Consider the following 21,858-nt stretch of genomic DNA (forward strand, 5'->3'; position numbering starts at 1 on the left):
ACTTCATTTGCGTCTGCGTTAAGGGCTCCGAAACCACAGTGCCGGAAACAATTCGCAATTGTTTCTGTGGTTACCTGATTCCAGGCACGCACAAGCATGTGCAGGGCTGTGAGCAGAGTGATGGTGTAGCTCTTCTCATTATCGGAGCACAGGAGCAACTTCTCGAAAACGTGGCGTCTATAAAAGCTTTTCAAAACTTTTATAACGCCCTGATCCATAGGCTGAAGAGCCGCAGTGGTGTTAGCCGGAAGAAAAACCAGCTCAATGGCTCTCAACTCGACTTCCACCTTGTGCGCCGAGCAGTTGTCGACGAGGAAGAGAATCTGCCTCTTGCCAAGCTCAAATTTTCGGTCGAGTTTCCTCAGCCACTGCTTGAAAAGCTCGCCCGTCATCCAGGCCTTCTTATTTGCTGCATAGTCGGCCGGCAACGTGCGTATGTTCTTAAAACATCGAGGCTTTTGCGACTTCCCTATCACAAATAGGGGGAGCTTCTCGGTTCCAGTCATATTGGCCCCGAGCAACACCGTCACCCGCTCTTTGCAACATTTGCCGCCTGCGCACACGTCCCCCTTGTAGGTGATCGTTTTGTCCGGCAAGAGTTTAAAAAACAAGGTGGTCTCGTCGGCATTAAAAATATCGGATGGTGCGTACCTGTTCAGGTGGTCTAGTAGCACACCATTCCACCACACGGTGCAGGTTTCCGCGACTACGGCTTTGGCTTTGCCGCACACACTGCGGAAAACGAGGTCGTGTCTGTCCCTGAAGCGGTGAAACCACCCGTCCGAAGCGGCGAAGTCAGAGACGTTCAGACGTAGCGCGAAATCAGCCGCCTTCGCTACAATGATGGGGCCACTCAATGGGATATCCTGGCTCCGTTTTTCCTTAATCCATGCGAGCAACGCTGCCTCCAGGTCCGGGTGCTTTGCTGTACGAATTCTCTTCCGATCCTTGGCGAAAGTTTCAGCCGGGTATGAGTCCTCAATAGTCTTCTTATTGCGGATGTAGATCGACAGCGTGCTTCTCGGTATATCGTGCTTTTTGGCAGTTTCATTCTTACTCTGCTTCCCTGCATCCACTTCCCGCAGAATTTCCACTTTTTCCTTCAACGTTTTGGCACGGTATTTTCCACGCGACGACATAGCGGCACGCGAGCAGTGTCGGTCTGCGACGGACGCGTACAGAACAGAAGAGAGGCTTAGAAGTTAGACGTTGCGATTGCACTGGCGACGGAGAGAATGGCCGATTTCGGGGTTGCCACCGAACGCACTGCGTATCCCGCTGTCCATGACGATGCGGCAGAGCATTTGCGAATAAACGCAAGTGCTGCCCCCTAAAAACATGCGATGATGATAATGTATGTCGCACCATCTGTCGCTTAACAGCAGAGACTGCGAGCTGGCTACAGCAGCGCGCAGTTCGAATTACCCGTGGCGGGCGGGATTAGCATTCGAAATAACGAGCTTTTCAATACATGGGGCTCTATGGAGCATGGCCGGACTGTGCCACTTAGTTCGAATTATTCGAAAATTCGAATTAACGAGGTGCAAATTAACGAGCTTTTACTGTACTTGAATGTCCCGGGGGAGTCTCTAATTGTGTCCTGCATTTACCTCGATTTCTCGATTACTAAGGCTCTGTTCGCGATAATATTGACGTCTTAGAGGTACTCGAGCACTAATCCATCACTTTAGCTTGACTTAGTATTCGTCTTTAGTGTTCCTTTAACCTCCCCAGCACTTCAACAGCAGACGAAATAGACATATATCCACGAGGTGGACCCTTACAGAATACCTCTTAACATCCAAAATGAAAGTTGAACTGCATACCACGGTGACATTTTGAAGGCAGAGCGTTGCACTTGCGGATGACATAGTAGCTTGCGGCATTGACTAGCAAGATTTTGTAGTTGAGCTTACAGTAGATAATGTTTGTCATGTTCAAACTTTTTTCATTTTTTCTAAAAAGGTATACATCAATCTATCTTTAAAATAAATTTTTTGCCTTTCTCGGTGAGTTCGCCATATAGGGGTTGACCCATGTTCATGTTTAATATATTTTTCAAGTAAATATGGTAGTGCTTTTTTCTCTTTAGTCTCTTAACGTGCGCATGTAAGAGACTTATTAGTTGCCAAGCTGTCGCTGTGGCTTGCTCTGTGCGGTGCTAAAGCGAAGCTTTCTTTGCAAACCCTCCCCGACTTTCTTGAATCTGACAGCTGGGTGCTGCTGCTGTCTTCCCTTGTCGCTGGCTTTTAAGTCTAAGTTCCATTGTTTGCAGGGAAACCTGAGGCAATGGCTGCAAAACCCCGACTGCTACGACGAGTACAGCGTCATGTACTGCGGAGGGGAGAGGGTGGCCATCTACCTCAACAGCACGCCGGAGCCGACGGTCGTCAAGGACAGAGAGGTACGTGTGCTCACAGTCGCTAACCGGTTTGCTTGCTTGCTGGTTGCTGGTTTGGCTGGTACAGCTAAGACGGGCTTTTAATTTTTTTTTTTTTAATTTGTTGCAAGTTTCGGCTGTATTGTTTCTAGGGATGCGGGTAAGCATAACAGTCTTTGTACTGTGTCGGAAATTTTGTTTGCCATAGCATGCACTTTGTGTAGCATCAAATAGGTGTGGTGCAAATTTGCATCGCTGCTGTTTTTTTGCCTCCAATGTGCCCACTCGCACATGGGGAAATGTGTGCTCACTTGTGAGAGGTGTCAGAGGCTTCGACTGTTCTTGTTAAACAAAAGTAGGTTCGCCACTTGTAGAAGTAACTCGAGCAGATTCCTGTACTATCGCGCTCAATATGAGTTGGAACTCTGGCATACAACTGTCGGTTCTTTCAGTTATAAAACTGACAAGTGCCATTTTACTTGTAAACAAGGTGCTACCAGTAATCGGAACAATGTCCAGCAATTTTTTTGTGTGGGCGTTGCCAGTGCTGCCATATGAATACTGTATAGCAGCATGGTAGCGCCTACGAAAAAAACAAACAAACAAAACTGATTCTCGTGTTGCAACTTATATAGAGCGCAATAGTGCATAGGAAACTTGCGTCGCTGCCACTTTTGGCACCAAAGGTACCCACAGGCCAACATAGGTCAGGAAGAAATTTCTGTTGTGTAGTGAAACGTAGCGTCAAAAACTAGCATAATTCTTGGTGTCCTGAGGTGGGCACGACTTAGATGGTCTCCTTTCTTCGTTTTAATACTGTCATACTGTCAACCCTCAGCAGAGGGTTGACAGTATGATTAAAATAAATAGCTTTCTCTACTGATTCATTGCTCTGTTTTTCTCTTTTTATCCTATTGCTTCTTTCCAGCCTTATGCATTTATGTAGCAAGGTCCATCTTGAACTCTGACAGGGGGAGGAACTTCTGCGTACGTTCATCACGGTTATAACTGTATTTCTCCTATACAATTTCGCACGTTCACTCGGAACACCTTTTGCAAAGGTGTTCATGTTTACTACAAGCTAAAAAATAAATAGAACTGGAGCATAGAGTCGCAGTCACCGTTGCTCCCACGCAAGTCCCTTCTGTTTGTCAGATGGTATTGCACAGCTGTAGAAATGCTCAGAATTAATTTCGCCCATTCTGCAAAAAAAAAAAAAAAAAGACGCCCTGGTGTACATTGTTGCATTTCTGCAACACTGCAACTTTTCACAGCAGCAAATTACTTTGTATAGTAAAGCTCTAATAATATAATCAATCAGATAATAATAATTATTAATACAATAATGTATAATTATAATAAGGTCACTCGAAAAGATGTAGAGAAGAAATGGATATTTAAAACACATCTTTCTTGCTTGATTGTTTCCAGAAACAATTAACTTACAACTGGCAGAACTAACCTAAATCAATGATGGCGGCTTGCAGGGCATCTGCCATGGCTGTCTTGTTCTAGCTCGCGCCACTGTAGTGTGGATCACTGCACGTAGTACACAATATCCGAAGCTGTGTTGTAGAAATGCAACAGCATTCAGAGAAAGCCCCAATTGTCGCGACCAGTTGCTTTTCATGCAGCTTTTCTTGCTATGCTGCAAATATGCAACTTCTGGCAGCCAAAGGGTAACATGATCCTATTTTGAGGCACCGTGAGCCATAGAGCTTGCAACAGAAATTACTAGAGAGAACACTGACGCTGCAATTGTTTTGCTACCATGGCAGTGATGACCAGTATGACGTGGATTTGCCTCATCTTCATGCTTGCAGCTTCAAACGTTGCTGTGGCGTTATTCATTACGCTTGACTTTTCTAAATTTCCAAGCAAATGTAGTTTTCATAACAGAGCAAGACAAATAGTGCGCGCCTTTATAGCGTAATCATGTGAATTGTTGCATCAATAATGCAATATTTCGTTGAAAGTGATCAGTCTGTAAAAGTCGCAATGCCGTCTAAAGCCACAATGACGTAGCCTAAGCAATTCCACGTGTTATGCGGCCTGAACTGCCATACTTGCAGTTTGAATGGGCACCAGCACCATATAGTTCCCTCGCGTAATGAGCACACTTGTTTTCCCAAAATACCGAAGCAAAGTTGGAGGGTGCATTTATTATGTGGGGTAAATTTCATGGGAACGTTTTCGAAACAGCAAAAATCGAAAAGTAAGACCGTAATGGTTTGACAAATGCATTAGATTAGTTATCTTTGCAGTAAAAATACTCGTATATTGCTTGCAAACCGTAACACCATTTTTATTGCACTTTACTCCGCATCAAAACCACCAGACCTGTTGTCCAGGTTGCTGGCCGTTTCATCTACATTGTGGTTCCCGCAACAGCTTGTCCTCGCAGCCGCTTCCGGCCGTCGGCAGTTATCGCAAGCATAATCTTGAAGCGCTGCTTTTCAGTGCGTGTGCGTCTCTTTCCTCAACCATCCTGCTCATCGGCATGTCGAAGTTTATCGGTGTCTGATCAGTGTTTCCGTTTTGTGAGCAGATAAACTCTGTCCCGCAGCAGGGGTATAACTGGACTTAGGGCCTGTCGCACACAACGAAACCAAAGACAGGCAGAAAAGCAAAGAACAAGCGCGCAAATTCGACACTACGCCCGACTATGCCCGCTATGCCGACCAAGTGATGGCCACCCCTTCTTCACTTGGACTCTCCCGCGCACCTGGCTGCGCATCATGTGCTGCCCGCGCTCTCTTATTACGTCCGAGTAAAGTCCGTAAACTGTGTAAGGCTACTGTTGCAGACAGACAGTTGCGTTTTGTTTTCTCGTGTTTGCAAGGTACCTTTGCCACGGCATTGGCGGCAAGCGTGCCTTAAGCAGTGCGCTTGCTCTATACAAATGTGCGAGAGTAGAAGATTCTAGTTTCTCTGAAAAATTACAGCACGGCTGTTGGATCGTGGGGCTGCGCATGAGCAAAGTTGGGGATGTGATTATTTCGTGGGGAAAACGAAAATCAAAATTTTCAACTGCAACGTTGGGGGTGCGTTTATAATGCAAGTGCACTGATTACACGAGTATACCTTCGAATCTGGCTGATACGATCTTCACGGGAATCGGAAAATAAAAGGTATTATCCAACATATTATCCAACCAAATCGTATTATCGAGAAAAGAAAACAAAAAACGTATTAATCAGAATCGTATCAACGAGGTTCCACTGTATACGGTAATTATTACAGGAGTCTTTGCTGCGAATGATGTGAATCGGTGATGAGGTGTTGCTGTGACACCCTCTTGTCCCTCTTCCCTTTCTGCAGCGTTGGTCCGACAGTGGGGTGATGTGGTCTCCGCTCGGATCCTACTTTGCCACCTTCCACCAGCAAGGCATAGCCCTGTGGGGCGGGCCCAGCTACGCCCAGATCATGCGCTTCAGCCACTTTGGCGTCAAGTACATCGACTTCTCACCGTGTGAAAAGTGAGTGTAGGACACCCTTTCAATCGTAGGTGTCGTGTGTAGCATGTGAGCAGGCAACTGGACAACAAGTCCTGGCATCAAGGCTGCCAAAGGCTATGTTACGTAAACCCGATAAAGTTGGGTCAAGTCAGCTTGTCGGGCCGACACCCAGTCGTTGGGTTCATGCGAGCGCTAGTGGGTCAGGCCAAGCGAGTGTTGAGGTTGTGGGTTTGATTCCCGGCCGCAGTGGCTGTATTTAGAAGGGGACGAAATGCGAAAACGCTCGTGTACCTATATTTGGGAGCACATTAAAGGGACACTAAAGGCAAATAAAAAGTCAAGCTAGAGTGATAGAGTAATGCTCTAGAACGTCTAAGGCGTCAATACAATCGGGAACAGAGCTTTAGTAATCGAGAAATTAGATAAATACAGGGCACTAGAAGAGACTCCCCAGGGACATTCAGGTACTTACTCGATGACGAAGGTACTCCAAAAAAAAATTGTCACTAGTACTCGAGCACTCGGATTAAAGAGATCATTTCGTTGGATTATAAGACGGAAGAAAATGCTACTTGTCTACTTCTATTAGATTCTTAGATAAAATAACTTTTTGGCATTGCCCTTGATAACGACATGAGTGGTGTAAAGGTTTTGTTTTTTGCTCGACTCTGCGCCGCGCACTTTTCGAGTTTCAGTAGTTCCGTTATCACGTAGTGTTGCGCTGGTGTTACTGGCTCGCAAAACTCGCACTTAAAATTGCAAGCAGCTGAGAATGCCACATCCATGTGATGTCGCGGGATGTCCAAACGGTGACCAGCTTTGTCGCCCGACGTCACATTGCTGGAGTCCTCGCTGCTTTCGTGCTCAGAAAAGCCGGTGTTGAGGCCGCCATCGTAGTACGCAACGACGCTGGCAGCGCGACCTCTCAGCAGCATGTCACGCTCATCGGAGCTTAAATCGCTGAAATCGAGCCCAGCATCGTGAGCCAATGTGTTTTTGTCAGTGTCGTCAACAAGGTCCATTGCGACGAGCGTCGACGATCATCACATTTATAATACGGCGCATGCTTTTCCTTCCGCTTTCGCACTGCCGTCGGCTCTGTTTCTGCCCGTGCGTCTGCGTTTTCCACAAAAAAAGCCGTAGCGCCGTCTGCGGGCGGCGTTTTACTCATCGGCGGCACGTCACTATGAGACCATGACGTCACCCCTCCTCGCTCGGGAGGGTGAGCGATTTGAATGGCGCTAGAGGTACGCGGACTCATTGGGTGCAATTTTCTCCTAAAATAAGTCTTTTCTTGGCACAAAACAACCGTTTCGAGGTTTCTGTGACCGTATTTTAACATTCCACATTGACTTAATATTTGCCTTCAGTGTCCCTGTAAAGAACCCCAGGTGGTCAAAATTAATCCGGTGCCCTCCACTAAGGCATCACTCGCAGCTCCAGTTTTGCTTTGTGACGCTGTGTTTAAGCAACTTCAGTGATTAAATAGCTGCGCGTATCAATCCATCAATCACATCAATAAATCGACTCATGGTGTTACGTCACAGAGCAGCAGGTAAGTCGTGTGTGCAGTGAGCATGGCTGAGGTCGGTCTCTCTGTTTTCTTTTTGTTTATTTTTGTTTTTTATTTTACGCAGCTACCTGGTGACACTGAGCCCGCCATCGCCCGAGGCCTACGCAGCGCATCAGAAGGGTCTTCCGCCGCCCGACGACGGGAGCCAGACGGTGATAATCTGGGACATCCGGACGGGCCTTAAAAAGCGCTCGTTCATTGCCGACGCCGAGATCACTAGCTGGCCCCTGTTCCGGTGGAGCAGCGACGACCGCTTCTTCGCCCGCATGTCGGTCGACATGTTGAGCATCTACGAGACGCCCTCGTTCGGCTTGCTGGACAAGAAGTCGCTCAAGGTGACGGGCATCCGCAACTTCTCCTGGTCCCCAGTGTCCAACATCCTCGCTTACTGGGTGGCCGAGGACAAGAATGTGCCGGCGCGTGTGACTCTCATCGAGGTGCCCTCGCGCCAGGAGCTCCGTGCCAAGAACCTTTTCAACGTGGCCGACTGCAAGATGCACTGGCAAAAGTCGGGCGACTACCTTTGTGTCAAGGTCGACCGCTACACCAAGGCCAAGCGGGAGAAGAACGAATGGAAGTACAGCGTGAGTAGCCTCTGTTTACGACTTCAATGCTAGTGGGTTGCACAGCACATGATGTACGCTCAGTATGAGAATAATGTGAGATGGTCGAATCTCATATGATCACGATTGATCCAATTATCTGGGTGACGTGAATTTGTAAAATTTAAGGAGTACTGAAGCAAACATCTAGTACCTGACTATCAAAATAGAGCCAAGGACTGCTTGGAATAAAGGCAGATGCAGTGCAGCGAATAAAGCCAAAAGAACATCTGAAGCCACATGCACCAAGATCGAATAAATCGATGTACAGTTGAACCTCTGATAAAACAAACACAGATACAGTGCACCTCGTTGATACATTCTTTGCCGTTGCAGTTTTCTGGCTGCTACGTCGCATTTTCACAGTCCTGACCTAAATCCCATTGGCTCCCATGTGTTATGCTCCCCATTGATACATCGCTAGTCTGTAATGTTCCCGTGTCTTACAGTGCCTTTGAATGTGGTGTTCATGTAAATTTAGCTATGCAGAGGGAAATTTGCTCTCGCACACTGCTACGAAGACTATAAATGTATATATTGCAACGACTGGTATCTTACAACAAGCGACTAATGTGTTGAAACAAGCAATCGAAGCTTGCAATAAACAGCCGAGGTTGCACAAGCATATTGGGGGAAAACGTGCACGGAGCAGTTGGCAAAGCACCCAACGAAGTGTGCATCGGTTCAAACTTACCGGGAACCAAGTGCAGGGCTACATATATACTGGGGCCAACAAGGGTGCAAATTGCTGGTTCCCTTTAGGCAGCTTTGCCGCGTTAGTATCGTGTTATGCAGTGAAGCATAAGCAAACTATTGCCGTGAAGCATATCAAAGTTGAAAGGGGGCCACTATTGCGGAACATCATACGTGTCCCTAATTATAAACACATGCATGCGCCAACCCCAGTCACAGTACGAGCTCCGGGATGTTTAAAAACTGCACTGGCAGCCATTGAGAGCTATTTCCGACGTTGCTGTGGTGATTTGCATCCTTCTTCACTGTTACGTTTTCCCGGCTGTTATGTTTCTTTTTCGCACTCCATTGAAAAAAGTGTATAACAGGGTTTAGGGGCATTCAAACTTGGTCAGTCATTTTTGGGGATACGATCGCTTTCGTGTGACTCAACACCAAGCATGTCGGCATCTGTGAGCAACAGTGTTCCTTGCATGGTACGAACATGAGAAGTGCTGTCGCCAGTAGACGCCAATGCTACCAGTGCCAAGTCGCACGAAATGTTGCGAAAGTGATTGTATCACTGCAAGGAATTTACTGAGAATACGGTCCCTGGGTGGCTAGAATAAAGTAAGCAGGGTGCCAACCGATGCGTGCCTCCATTGAGTTTCCTACTACATATTACTAGAGGGAACTCTGGCTTGTGATCGTACAGCCACCGTGGGAATGATGGCTAGTACATGGATCTGTCTCATCTTCATGCTTGGGGCTTCAGACGTTCTTTTGCCTTCGTGTATTATGCTTTATCTGGGTCAAAATTTGCCTAAATTTCAAAGGAATTTATACCTTTTTTTTATGCAGAGGCTAAGACTCAGCAAGCACGCATAATCACTGTTAATTGCAGTGGTTCCGGTTGTCCATGCGTTCGTGGCATAATGGTTTCAATATCCGGCTGCTGTTCTAGGAGGGTCCTGCGTTCGAATCCTGCCGTCAGACAGGTTTAATAGTGTTTATTTAAGTATTTATATTGCAGTACTTGCTTAAGTGTGATCACCTTGCAAAGTCAGGTCTTCTTTCAAATAAATTAACATTTGCGGGTGAGGTAGCGTTGCGTGTCATACCGCGCAGTGTTGTTTATGTGAAAATGATCGGCCAGCAAGCAGGCATGAGTTTTGCAGGGCTCCGATTTTACTGCCTCGTCGTCACAGAGTTTTAATTACTGGGATTAGCCACACAGCACCAAGTGGCTGATCTTGACGATAACGGCAGTGTGGTAGCTTGCCAGTCATGTCAGACGGTGTGCGTGACCCGGTGCCAGGATGCCGTTAACTGTCTACACCGACGAGTCAGTTGCTAGTCACGCAAAATGTTGTGAAAGCGATTTGATCTCTGAAAGAGTGAATACCGCCCTAGCTGGGCGCCTTGCAATGCGGACGTATGGTGTCACGCTTGCGTTTCTCTCACATAGAAGCAATCGCATAATTTTTTCAATAATATTGGTGTATACTTTTATAATATCAGATATAATGAAGTAATTTCAGTTGCAGCTGCAACTTCGTTATAGCGATGTTCAACTACTAAGCATCATTTGCATCCTGGCTGGAATGACGGAAGTGCCACAATTCCCAGCTAGTAATTTTAGTAAGAAACTCTTACGTGCGAATGGACAACACACAGCATTAACTTAAGCTGCTTATTTTGAGAACGTACACATTCTCGTGTGTACGTTCTCAAAATAAGCAGTATGAAGTGGGTGCTGTGAGTTTTTATTTGTCTGACCTTGCTTCTTTACTGCTACTCAGATTCCCAATGTTACAAAATTACTGCGTTGGTCATCTAATATCCTCGACCTTTCTGGTGGCAGCTTAGAAGATTTTAGCACGAAAACAGCGCAACAGACAGTCTAGAACAAAGTGACATGCAGCAGCGCTTGCTAACACTTGGTTATCAGTTTGTGCATGTCCTATACACTGCATTGTTTCCCTGCTGATGTCGCACACCAGCCGACCCAGATGCCGCTCTTGCGTGATTCTAACAGACGCCCAGTTTCTGTGGCTCTGAAGTGGAAGACAGTGTGCGTACCAAATCTAATGCACACCTTATTTTGTAACAAGAAAGATGTCATGCCACTGATTTTGGCAATAATGAGTGGACGAAACCTGTGGTAAATTATCTCTACCTATGGACCACAACATGTTGTCATCCTTTCAGTCCACTGCATTTGATATTCTACATTCCTTGAAGTTACTTGGCAACCATCGCAAACGGTATGGTGGCCCACAGTTTGGCTAACGACTTTGCCAGATCGTCCTGCAACACATGATGCCGTAAAATCCGGAATATAGGTCGATGTAAAATGTAGGTCGAACCCCGACTTCGAGGTACATAAAATTTTTTAAAAGTAGAGAAAAAAAGTCCGGGGACACCTAAACGCTTCTTATGAGTTCTGAATACGAAAGCGTTAATGTCCAGCTGCACAACACCGCTGAGTGGTCCTTGGAGTTTTGAGTTGCGAGTAATGTTTTCATTAATGCTCGTTCCGCGTGAGTTGACAATGATGATGGATTTTGCTGCCTGCCTTTTTGCTCGTTTGGCTGCGTTGATCCGCTCCCTTACTTCGTACGCGGTGTATTGGCGTGGATGGCCATGTTTCGCTACTGCCGAGGTTACGGCCACCGACGATATAGATGCTTCAGACTCCATAGCGGTGCGTCCTGCCCAAGCCAGCAAGGGGAAGTCAGCGTCACGAGCACGCAATTGATGTGGCATCGTAGCCAATAGGGAGGGAGGTGCCGGTTTTCTTTTTTCGCTGCTTCAGCCGCTGCTGGCCTTTCAGCGCAGTTAACTACAGCACACTCTTTATTTGATCAATACACTCAACTCATTGTCAGAGACGAAAACTGCATGTGAACTGGGAGGATTCTTGTCCGGGGAGGTCTGCTAGTCACTCATGACATCCTGCAGCGCATCACCGGTTATGTCCAAGGCGCACAACACTGTCATCGGGAAATGAAAGGCACGCACTGGACGCCCAAGGTGCATGCCGACGATCACTGCAGCTGACTGTAGACGTCCTCACGTGAATGCCAGCCATTCACTCGTTTTGATGGTCTAGTTCCTGTTGATTACAGCCTCGGGTGTTTCATGCCGGGTTGGCACACTACGGTGGCCGATGAGACTTTGATTCCGCGCCGCTGATTAGCCCCAGCGGATAGTTGTTCTCACACACAATGCTTGTGAATAAATTCCACCGCAGTGTCTTCAAGCCTTGCTCGAACCGCTTAGCGTAATGGCCGGGGAATGAAGTTTTCAGGGAAAGCTGATAGTTGAACTCGCCATGGTTGCACTGTTTCATTGTTGCAGTGCCACCATGCTCCAGTTCGCGTCCGTCTATTCTTATCAGATTGTTTTCGAATGCATTGCTAAAGTCAAACCAGAACATGCTAATTTTGCATCCTGAGAGCAGTAATAATGCATATTTACGCATTGTTTGTGAATTTTGCGCATTCGCAACAGCAGCAACAACAAAAACGTTGACATTTTCTCCATTGTGTATTTCTTTGTCCCATAGCGGGCACGGGACAAGTGAAATTTTGGCAGACTGCCACTACCTAAGACAAGGGGGCTCTTTTGCACAATTTTTTTGTTAGTTTGACCTGTATTCTTTTATATATGGCAGTCTTCAGAATGCCAAGAACATGTGATGAAGCGGCTTCGGTTGCCATTAGTTTAGCATGTAAAATAGTACATCCTCTTTCGAATGAGTTTCTGTAATGGCATATAGTGGAATGTCGTCGCCACCAACCTACATGGAAACTTGTTCTGTCGTCATATTGGGATGACAGTGACAAATGACGCTGGTTCTGATTGTAGGCTAACAATGCCAAGAAATCAATTTCTGTTTCTTATTCGGTAGTAATGTGCAGTAAATTTCCCAACCTGCTTTCTTAGGAGAAAATGGTGTGCGCTAGAATTAAGTAAGTACAGTATGCATTTCTGCAACTTGTGCTGTATTGTGGCGGTTGTGTGACATTGGATATGTTACAGTTGATATGTTACTTTATTTAGACATGTATACAGTCTGTTACAAGGGCATTTCTTTTGCAAGTTTTCCTTTTTATGAGTGCTTTACTTACACAAGGTGCACTAATAGTGCTTTGCCCGTCTGTTTACTTGCAGGGGATGTACTTCAACTTTGAGATCTTCCTCATGAAGGAGAAGCAGATTCCCGTAGACAGTCTTGAGATCAAAGGTGCGTGCGCATGCTGCAGTGCTTGAGTTCACCCCAGGCCGCATTCTTGATTTGATCACATTTGGAAATGTGTTCACTATTGTATAAAGTAATGTCCAGTATGACGTCTCGGTAGAGCGACTCTTGTTCATTCCACTAGCTTAGCCATTTGGCGTCTGCTCGATGTGACAAAGTGATCATCCTAGAATGCGGTCCCACAAGCATAGCTTCATTGCCTGTGAAGAGCTATTGAAAATGTCCTCGTCTGTTTGTGGTTGTGCGTTTCTATGTGGATGCATTTAGAGTAAATTCTCTCACCTTTGCTTGTTTAATTGTCAAAGCCACATGTTCCACTATCATCGCAATAAGTCTTTACAGTCAAACCCACCAGGCATACCAAACGCCCCTTGTGCCCAATAGTTGCCCACTTTTTTGCAGTGTAGCTGTCTGCTCTAATGGCTTCTTGTGTTTCTTTTTCGTGACTTTGCCCCGAGTGCAGACTCGATAGTGGCGTTTGCCTGGGAGCCCGTGGGCAGCAAGTTTGCCATCATCCACGGAGAAAGCCCGCACATCTCTGTCTCCTTCTATGGAGTCAAGCCCGGCGCATCGGCTGTGCTACTCAAGAAGTTCGAGCGCAAGCAGTGCAACCACCTCTTCTGGTCCCCCAGCGGCCAGTTCATCGTACTCGCTGGCCTGCGAACGTAAGTGCGCCTTGCCTCCTTTGCGTGTGTCTGCAGTGGGCCACTTTAAAGGAATATGTTGCTGGGCTAGATGGTTCATGCTTGCAGGTTTTTAACGAGCACAAACCTTAAAGGCCGACTGCAATTAAATTTTTGACTGCGTAATAAGCCTAGTTTCAGATGGTGTCGGTATGAAGCAGCCCAAGAAATTGGTATTTGTATTAGGCTAATTACACCAAATGCTGCATTTTTCTTCGCCAGAATTTGTGCTATAGCAAAGTGCTTCGAACTATTTATTCAAAATCACTCGGCCATATTACCGTCAAACCTCGGTATAACAAACCTTGATTTAACGAAATTTGCGTTGTAACGAACTATTTTTACTTGCCGATCTTAGTTCTATTGAATTAACGAAACCTCGAATTAATGAAATTCACGATGGAACGAAGTTTTTCACTGCAAGTACAACTTCGTTATATCGAGGTTCGACTGTACTATTCGATTCAAACCTAAAATTTACTGCAGTGGAACCCCGCTGATACGTTCCCTGCTGCTGCGTTTTCCCAGCTGCTACGTCGCATTTTCGTGGTCCTGACCTAAATCACACTGACTTCCATGTACAGTGGAACCCTGATTATACGACTTTCAGGGGACCACGCAAGACCGTCGTATAATCGAAAAATTAAGAATATAAACAGTGACACTCAATCTTGCCATAAAAACGGGTACAGACCACCTGAATAAGCCCGCGGCACGAACCTGCACTGCTCCCAGGAAGGAAGATTAAATTCTAAAGAAATTAAAATATTTATTGATTGTAATACGCATATTTTTCATGATTTTTGTTGCTTGAAAGGAACCCTTGCGTTACAGTCAAATAGCAGCAAAACTTAGCCATTTTAAAACAAATGCTCTAAATCCCACGACTTCTAGCACTACGTTGGCAACCTGTAACTTTACGTCTCGATCCAATCCATATACGAGTCAACCGAAGTCGGAACTTGTTTTTATTGGAATCGACGCTGTTTTCGCTGTGCTTGTGATGCTGCAATACCCTACGGCCTTTTGCGGTTCAACTCACTCTACCGTCTCCTGTCGCTCTAGTGTTGGCTAAACCGCCATGTTTGCAACTTGCTTGGGCACTGGCACCTGAGTTCCTCATAGCAATTTTCGTTGGAGACTCGTGTGGCCCTGTTTGCTTTCTCACTGGGGGCAAGATGTGAAAACTCAACGTCTCCTGATTTTTGGGTAACACTTGTGATGATTGAGTGAGCAACACTCACTTGACCTTGTCAACGTTTGAGTCGAAGTGTGTGCTCGTGTACTTCTCGTTCGCAGCATGAACGGAACCCTTGAGTTCATCGACACTGCCGACTTCACTATGATGAACACGAACGACCACTTCATGGCCTCGGATGTGGAGTGGGATCCCACCGGACGTTACGTTGCTTCCGCAGTCAGCTGGTGGCTGCACAAGGTTCGTTCCCATTTCTGACATGCTTGCAATCGGTCATGTCATTGTTCCTTGATTTTTGAAGTTCTCGGTGCTTTAAAAAAAAAACATTCAATTGTCAGGTTTTTCTACAGTCAAAACCTCGATATAACGCATTGTTGTATACAGCAAAGTACTGTAAAACCCTTTTAACTCGAAGCTGTAAGAACCGGAAAGAATTTCAAGATAAGCCAAATCGCGAAAATAGATGCCTGCTAACCACGCATATACCACATGGAGCCTTTTCGAAATGCTGCCAGTAATATGCTCGGTCACATTCGCGTGCATAGGCGCCAGACATGTCTATGCCTGTGGGCAATAGTGTTACTACCACTGTGCCAAGAGGGCGTGCTTGGCACTGAGTCAGGATGATTGATCCTAATGCTGTATTTTGTAACAAATATTGGATATAACGGCATCTGCAACTAAGTTATAACACTGGTCGACTACTGACTGTTCCTCAACCCCTGGCGATTTCTTCCTTTTTGTTTTTTTTCTTTTTTTTTTTTCCACTGGACACTTCATAGAAGCTGGTTCTCTGTCATCAGTTTCTTTTGATTTCGGATGATAAACATTTCCTAAGCCTTGTGTCAAAGTGCGGGTGTGCTTGCCACACTGGTTCACCATGACTGCCCTGCCGAGACAGACTGACAGTGCACTGAAAGTGCTCCACCTACTGTCAGAAATTTAACTTGCAAGCTTTGTGGGTTTAGATTACCTCTCTGTAGACCGTACAACATGTATGCAATGTTCTTTCTCGCACGTGTTGTTTTTGGAGAGGCAGGTGTGATGCGCTGGAAATGCAAATCAGGTATACTCTGAGGTGGCAGGGATTGCGTGAGAGTGAATGCCCTGTAGTCGGGTACAACTTAAGAAGGCAGGAGAGGCCCCACCCACATGACTGAAGCGCGGACACTGGAGAAATGGTCCCGCTGACGCAACTCAGCCCTGTTCGAAGCATGGGCTGCCATGTTCTCCATCGGCGGGGTCACCAGCCGTCCGACTCGTGACGTCAGCCTAGAGTGGGCGCACCCATTGGTGGAGGCTCGTGTGTATCCACCTTTGAGGGGCAAATGCCGCTGCCTTCTGAGGTGGTACCCGACTATAGGTGTATCCGGAGTGGCAGAAAAGGAGTTAAAACTGTGAGCAGCCCCCACAACTCTTCTTCACTTGTCCAGTGCTCGCGTTGCTGAGTGCGTGCTGTCGTGTTGTGCAGACGGACAATGCCTACTGGATCTGGTCGTTCCAAGGACGGATCCTTCGCAAGTGCAACCTGGACCGCTTCTGCCAGCTGACGTGGAGGCCCCGGCCCCCTTCCCTACTCACCGAGGAGAAGCTGAAGGAGATTCGCAAGAACTTCAAGAAGTACTCGGAACAGTTCGACCTCAAGGACAAGGCCTCTATGAGCAAGGCGTCCAAGGCACGTGCTACAAACAATGCCTTTCGCGCGAAGTTCCACAAAAGATGTTTAGATTTGCGAAGCAAAAATTTGGCAGGGTTTGCAGCAAATGTTTGGATCGCAAGCATTATGCAGTAATTGGTTTTGTTTATACGATACACTGTAGTTGACCTTTTGCAGTGCGGCAGCATGCGGGAAGAAATGGAGCAATATAATAGAATTTTTTAAGTCGGAACTTCAAAATGTGCTTGCATTATATCTGATTATACCAATCATACATGCAGCTACATATTCCAAAAAAAAATTCGATTCTAACTGCTCTGGGTGCTGAGTTATCAAGGCTGGCAGATTGCAAGGAGTCGAAAATGTTAGTTGTCAGAAAATCACAAGAAAACTCAAGATTGGAGGGTCACAGGCTTAGGGAGTTAACTTTGTTACTATTATCGATCCGTGAGTATTGATTTGTGAAGTGAGATACGTTACAGCTTAGTGCAAGAAGAGTTGTAGATTTCAAGAATTTCGGTTTTAAAAATTAGATTTCTTTCGTGATTTTCGGCCTCCTAGTAGCACCAGGCTGGCCCCCCAAGATTGAGAGCTGAGAAACAGAGTTGGGCAGGCCATTTAATGTGTTTAGCAAGTAGCTGGTGGCCTATTCTAGAGTAGGCAAATAGGTGTGCAAGGAAGGAAAACATGGTCAAGGACGACAGGAGAGCTAGGTGGTGCGACGAGATTATGAAATTCGCAGTAATAAGGTTGGGCTGAATGACGCAGGGAGGGGGTAATTGGAGATTGATGGGAGAGGGCTTAATTAATTGGGATGATATTTAAAAGAGAGTCCTACTTGGTTTTTCATACTGCTATTCCCGCTTCACATGCTGCAGTGCATTTATATTCGTAACCTTCAGAGTTGAAATGCCAGAATTGGCTGACAGCAATTTTGTGCAACGGTTTCAAGGTACTGGCGTTGTGGGAAATGCGCTGCTTCGCATAGTGCATTTGCTGTCATGCAGACTGTGACTGCGGTTTTGGTTCTTGTGAAGTCTGAGCGTCAGAATCCCTATAAGCCAACAACATCCGCTAACTTTAAGTGTGTCCTTGCACTAGAGGCAAGGCCTTGGATAACGAAGCAAGTGGTTTTTTTTACATGTGAGGCACTACATAATGAAAATATCTTTTGTCACAAATACCCCTGCATGGGATTACATGATCACATTGAAATGTTTATTTTATTTTCGTTTCTGCCGAGATGTAGCAAGCTTTGATTTTATACAATTTGATAGTCAAAGAATCGCAGCAAACTGAACTCAATGTCATGCCTGATTTAACTAAGACTTAGCGGAAAGTATGGGTAAAATATGGGGTAAATATGAGTATGTCAGATTTCATTTCAGGTGATGGGTACCAAAAAAATGTTAGCTTCCACATGAAGGAATGCAAGACGCACCCAATGCCCTCATTTTCCATGATAAGTGCATGTACGCAAGAATTACTCATTTTTGCTTTTGAGTAAATTCAATTGAATAATAATATTTGCATGAATGTTTTAAGTTTTGTCAATTCAACGAAATATTTTTTTCAGTCCCATTGATTTCGTTGACTTTCACATTTGTTCCACCCGTTTCTTTGTTTTCTTTTATTGAATTGCCGTCGGCATGGTCTCTCTTTTCTTGCAGGAGGTTATGGAGAAGCGGAAACGGATGTTGGAGGACTACCGGGCCCTCCAGGAGCGCAAGACACAGGAGTACAACTCCATGCGCGACATCCGTATGCAGCTCCGAGATGGTGGGTTCTTTTCTTTACATCCCTCCCTCTACAAAATTTATACGGCCGATAAAACTACTATCCTTACTTCCTATAGCTGTCTACTAATTTGCTATCCCAATCGATCCTTGGCCTTTTGAGCAAAGCTTTTATTTTTTACTTCAGAGGTTCGTCACTCACTCTTTGCAATAATAACTTGTTAGACATCGCGACCAACGTTTTGGAAGTGAGGCGTTTTGGATATTATGGACTTTGACAAAATAAGATGGGCATTTGTTGTCGGACTATAAGGGTCCGTTGTAACGAGAGTCTACTGTATAACTGAGTTGGTAAAATTGGCAATTGGCTTCATTATGTAGAAATTTCGTTAAATTGAAATGCCACCTTTTTTGCGAATAAGTGCCGGTGGAATTTTCTTACACGGAAGAGGCCGCAAATGTTTCTGCATTATTGCGCAATAAGAGAGAGCAGATTCAAATAAGAGAAAATTTTGTTTTGTTGAAATTAAAGGTAAGCAACGAAGGATACAATTTCATGCCGTTTGATGATATCTTCACATCGGCGGTACGAAGTAAAGCCACTCTGCATTATCAGCCACTCGGCTGATAATGTTGCCGCACGCAGTGGGGAGCGAATGCTTCGTCTGCCTCTCACTTCAACGCATCTCTGAAACTCAAGATTACATAACCTCCAGTACTAAATGCGTGGGAAGACAGCGCACATGATACCACGTCATCTCAACACTCCCACTCCTTGCAACACGTATGCCACAGATTATCTCTAAAACAGGGCGTGCAGGCAGCATATGCATTCAGCTGTGCCACAATTGCGCACCCTCCACCCTCCTCTTGCACACGCTAGATCGCGTTACTGTGAGCTGGCTCTGCTTCCCCCCCTCCCTTACCGTTCCCCTTGCTCGCCTGGGAAGACGCGTTAGACGACTGCGCTCATCAAACCACCATCCTTTTTGGCTCACCCTCGCACGCTTTCACTCGTGCCCAGAGCATAAAGTGCGCAGTGCACGATAGGATCTTATCGCACTTGGGCTTTATTCCGAGCATGACGCTGCTCCGCTTCTGTGGTTACTCTTGGTCACATGGCACTCGGTTTGAGAGGTGCGTTCAGGGAAGTTTCCATTTATTGTCTCAGTATTCCTTTGCAGCGGTAGTGAAATTTCGTTATACTTAAATCGTGTATAAACACACTTCTTTATATTGAGGTTCTAAATATATGGTGTTCATGGCAGAATGGAACTTGCACGACAAATCGTGCTAAGCTTTTACGACTATGAGTAGCTTGGCTGTACTGCGTTTTAGGCACGGTCAGTGACCAAAAGATGAACTAGGCTTTGCTCGTGTTAGTTTCGAGGAGGCACTGGTGATATGGCCAACGACTATGTTGGCTACGTATCAAAACGAAATCATCTCTATTTCTTTTTTACTAGGGTGCCAAATTAGAACACTGGCCATGGAGTCAGATTCTGAGTTATCGCACGGCCAGCTGTTAGGAGTCCTGAAATTTCGGTCGACCTTGTGCATTAATATCTCGTGGACAACATAGCAGAATGCTGTGAGAATTCAAAAACCCCTGTGGTGTGATCCACAGGGTGGTCAACAAGAGCAGCCCACGTTTGTTTTCACCTGTAGGGCAATTTAATACCCGTGTCACATGGGCGTTTGGAAGGCCTTCCAACCGATAGTGAGTTGACTCAAAGGTCAAGTTCGAGCTGCTACACGGGCGGTTTCGAAGGCCGCCGAATCAATGGTCAATCGAGTCAACGGAGCACCCTACAACTTTATCGAAATCTCGATGGCCTTTGAGCAACGGAAGCGGAAACAGCGCGAACATGCCCTCTCGTTCACAGTGTGCTCGTACTCACGGTTAGAAAGAACAAATCAAACGAAAATGCTCTAAAAATACTATATATGAGTGTTATTAATTATTCAATAAAGTATTTTTGCCACTTGATATGTGCGAACTGCACATACTCTCGACAACAACCACGTGCTTGTGTTCGTACACTCTCCCTCTACTCCATGTGCTGCCGGCTGCCGTCATATCACCGCCATTTCGCCGTATAACCAAATATAAAAGAAATTGTGGTGCTTTTAATTGGTTTTAATGTTGTTTAACTTTTGGGGACACGAAAATGAAAATAAAGATCCGCAGCGCCACACAATTTTGCGAGAAACGCCTGAACCACTCAACGGCCTTTCAAAAGTGGCGAGATAACTCTTTTGAGTCGATAGAGCTGTGGCTTTCGAAGGCCGTCGACTGGAAGGCCTTCCAAATGTGCCCGTGTGACACAGGTATAACATGGTAGATTTGTCGTGTGTACAGACCATCATTTCACGTCTATGTTGTTTCAACCCACCTGTCTGAAATATTGAGTTGTAATACGAAAGCATTATATGCCCCATGAAGTGGAAAATCTGGCGTCCAGCGTTATCATCCGATGGTGCCAAAACCAACATGATGAAGTGATGGTGTTACATTCCCGGCGCTGGACCTGCTGCGGCTCGTACTTCGAAATCCCACGGTGATCAGTCATGGCGTCGGACAGACACCGTGGCCCACTCCCAAATTTGAATTAAGGTAGATTAATGCTGGTACAAATTAGAGCAAGGTTTAAGGTGGAGCTTTAATTTAAGGTGATAACCTTAAAAAAGTCCTGATGGTTTCGCATTGAAATCATGTAAGGATAAGTGACTGTCAACCTTGTTTTTTTTGTTTGTTTTTTTTGTGAGGCAGGGACTCATTCTGCATGTATTTGTGTGCAGGCGTGGACACGGACGAGTTGGACAGCAACTTGGAAGACTTGGAAGAGGAAGTGGTTGAGTTCCTGGTGAAGGAAGAAGAAGTACCCTTAGACGCTGGTGACACAGACTGAACTCAGCTGAGAGAGAATGAGCCATGTCTCCACCAGGCCATCCTGGTAGCTGCTCATAAAATAAATGCCACCTTGTTTATCAACATGTTCATTATTTAAAGGAATGCTGACGCCATACAAGCTGACTCTACCGACTGTCCCACAAAATTTTAGAAATTTGGTTTCCTTTACGATATTACAAATAGTGCATCAAGCTTTGTGGAAAACAAATTCTCCTCATGGAAAGGTTTTGCCTACCGATTTCTGAATCTTCTGTTGCAAATCTTCTGTGATGAAAGAACTTAGGCTGTTGCTTCCTTTGAGCAAGATTGTAGAGACAATTTCCTGAAGCTGGCGAAATTGGCAACACCAAAGTCTCTAAAAAAGTAACTGTGATCTAAAACCAGTCTGTTTCCTTGCTGTTTATAAGTTTGCAGCTGCTTGTGTGCCAAATCTAAAGGTAGGCTATTATTAATGAAGCAGATATGTAACCCAAAAGAGACGCATGCTCAGAGGAAGCTTTAAAATAAACTGCTTTCCCCCACCTCGCCACTCTGGGGGTCATGTCTGCGAGATTTTTCCTAATTTTGATGTGCACAGGTTTGGCGCACGTCTTCAAAGTTGTAGATACTCTACTACATGCATCTTGCACATAAAAAGACACTTAGAAAGTATGAATGTTGGGAAACACGTGTAGGACAACCTTATTGATACATTCCTGTTGCATTTGCTGAGCTGTGT

General features: G+C 45.6%; 1 protein-coding gene across 1 annotated transcript in view; it reads left to right on the top strand.

Moving 5' to 3' along the window:
• LOC119453287 (eukaryotic translation initiation factor 3 subunit B) overlaps positions 1 to 21,221 on the top strand; it is a 32,038-nt gene extending 10,817 nt beyond the window's left edge. Inside the window, exons 5-13 of the mRNA XM_037715316.1 lie at positions 2,276 to 2,404; positions 5,702 to 5,859; positions 7,476 to 7,995; positions 12,865 to 12,937; positions 13,416 to 13,617; positions 14,935 to 15,073; positions 16,305 to 16,508; positions 18,161 to 18,269; positions 21,029 to 21,221. Coding sequence (XP_037571244.1) covers positions 2,276 to 2,404; positions 5,702 to 5,859; positions 7,476 to 7,995; positions 12,865 to 12,937; positions 13,416 to 13,617; positions 14,935 to 15,073; positions 16,305 to 16,508; positions 18,161 to 18,269; positions 21,029 to 21,138 — 1,644 coding nt within the window. The 3' untranslated portion in view covers positions 21,139 to 21,221. The remainder of the gene's footprint in view (positions 1 to 2,275; positions 2,405 to 5,701; positions 5,860 to 7,475; positions 7,996 to 12,864; positions 12,938 to 13,415; positions 13,618 to 14,934; positions 15,074 to 16,304; positions 16,509 to 18,160; positions 18,270 to 21,028) is intronic.
• Positions 21,222 to 21,858: the final 637 nt, after the last annotated feature.

This window comes from Dermacentor silvarum, chromosome 5 (genome assembly GCF_013339745.2).
Source record: "Dermacentor silvarum isolate Dsil-2018 chromosome 5, BIME_Dsil_1.4, whole genome shotgun sequence".
In the NCBI taxonomy this organism is placed as follows: Eukaryota; Metazoa; Arthropoda; class Arachnida; order Ixodida; family Ixodidae; genus Dermacentor; species Dermacentor silvarum.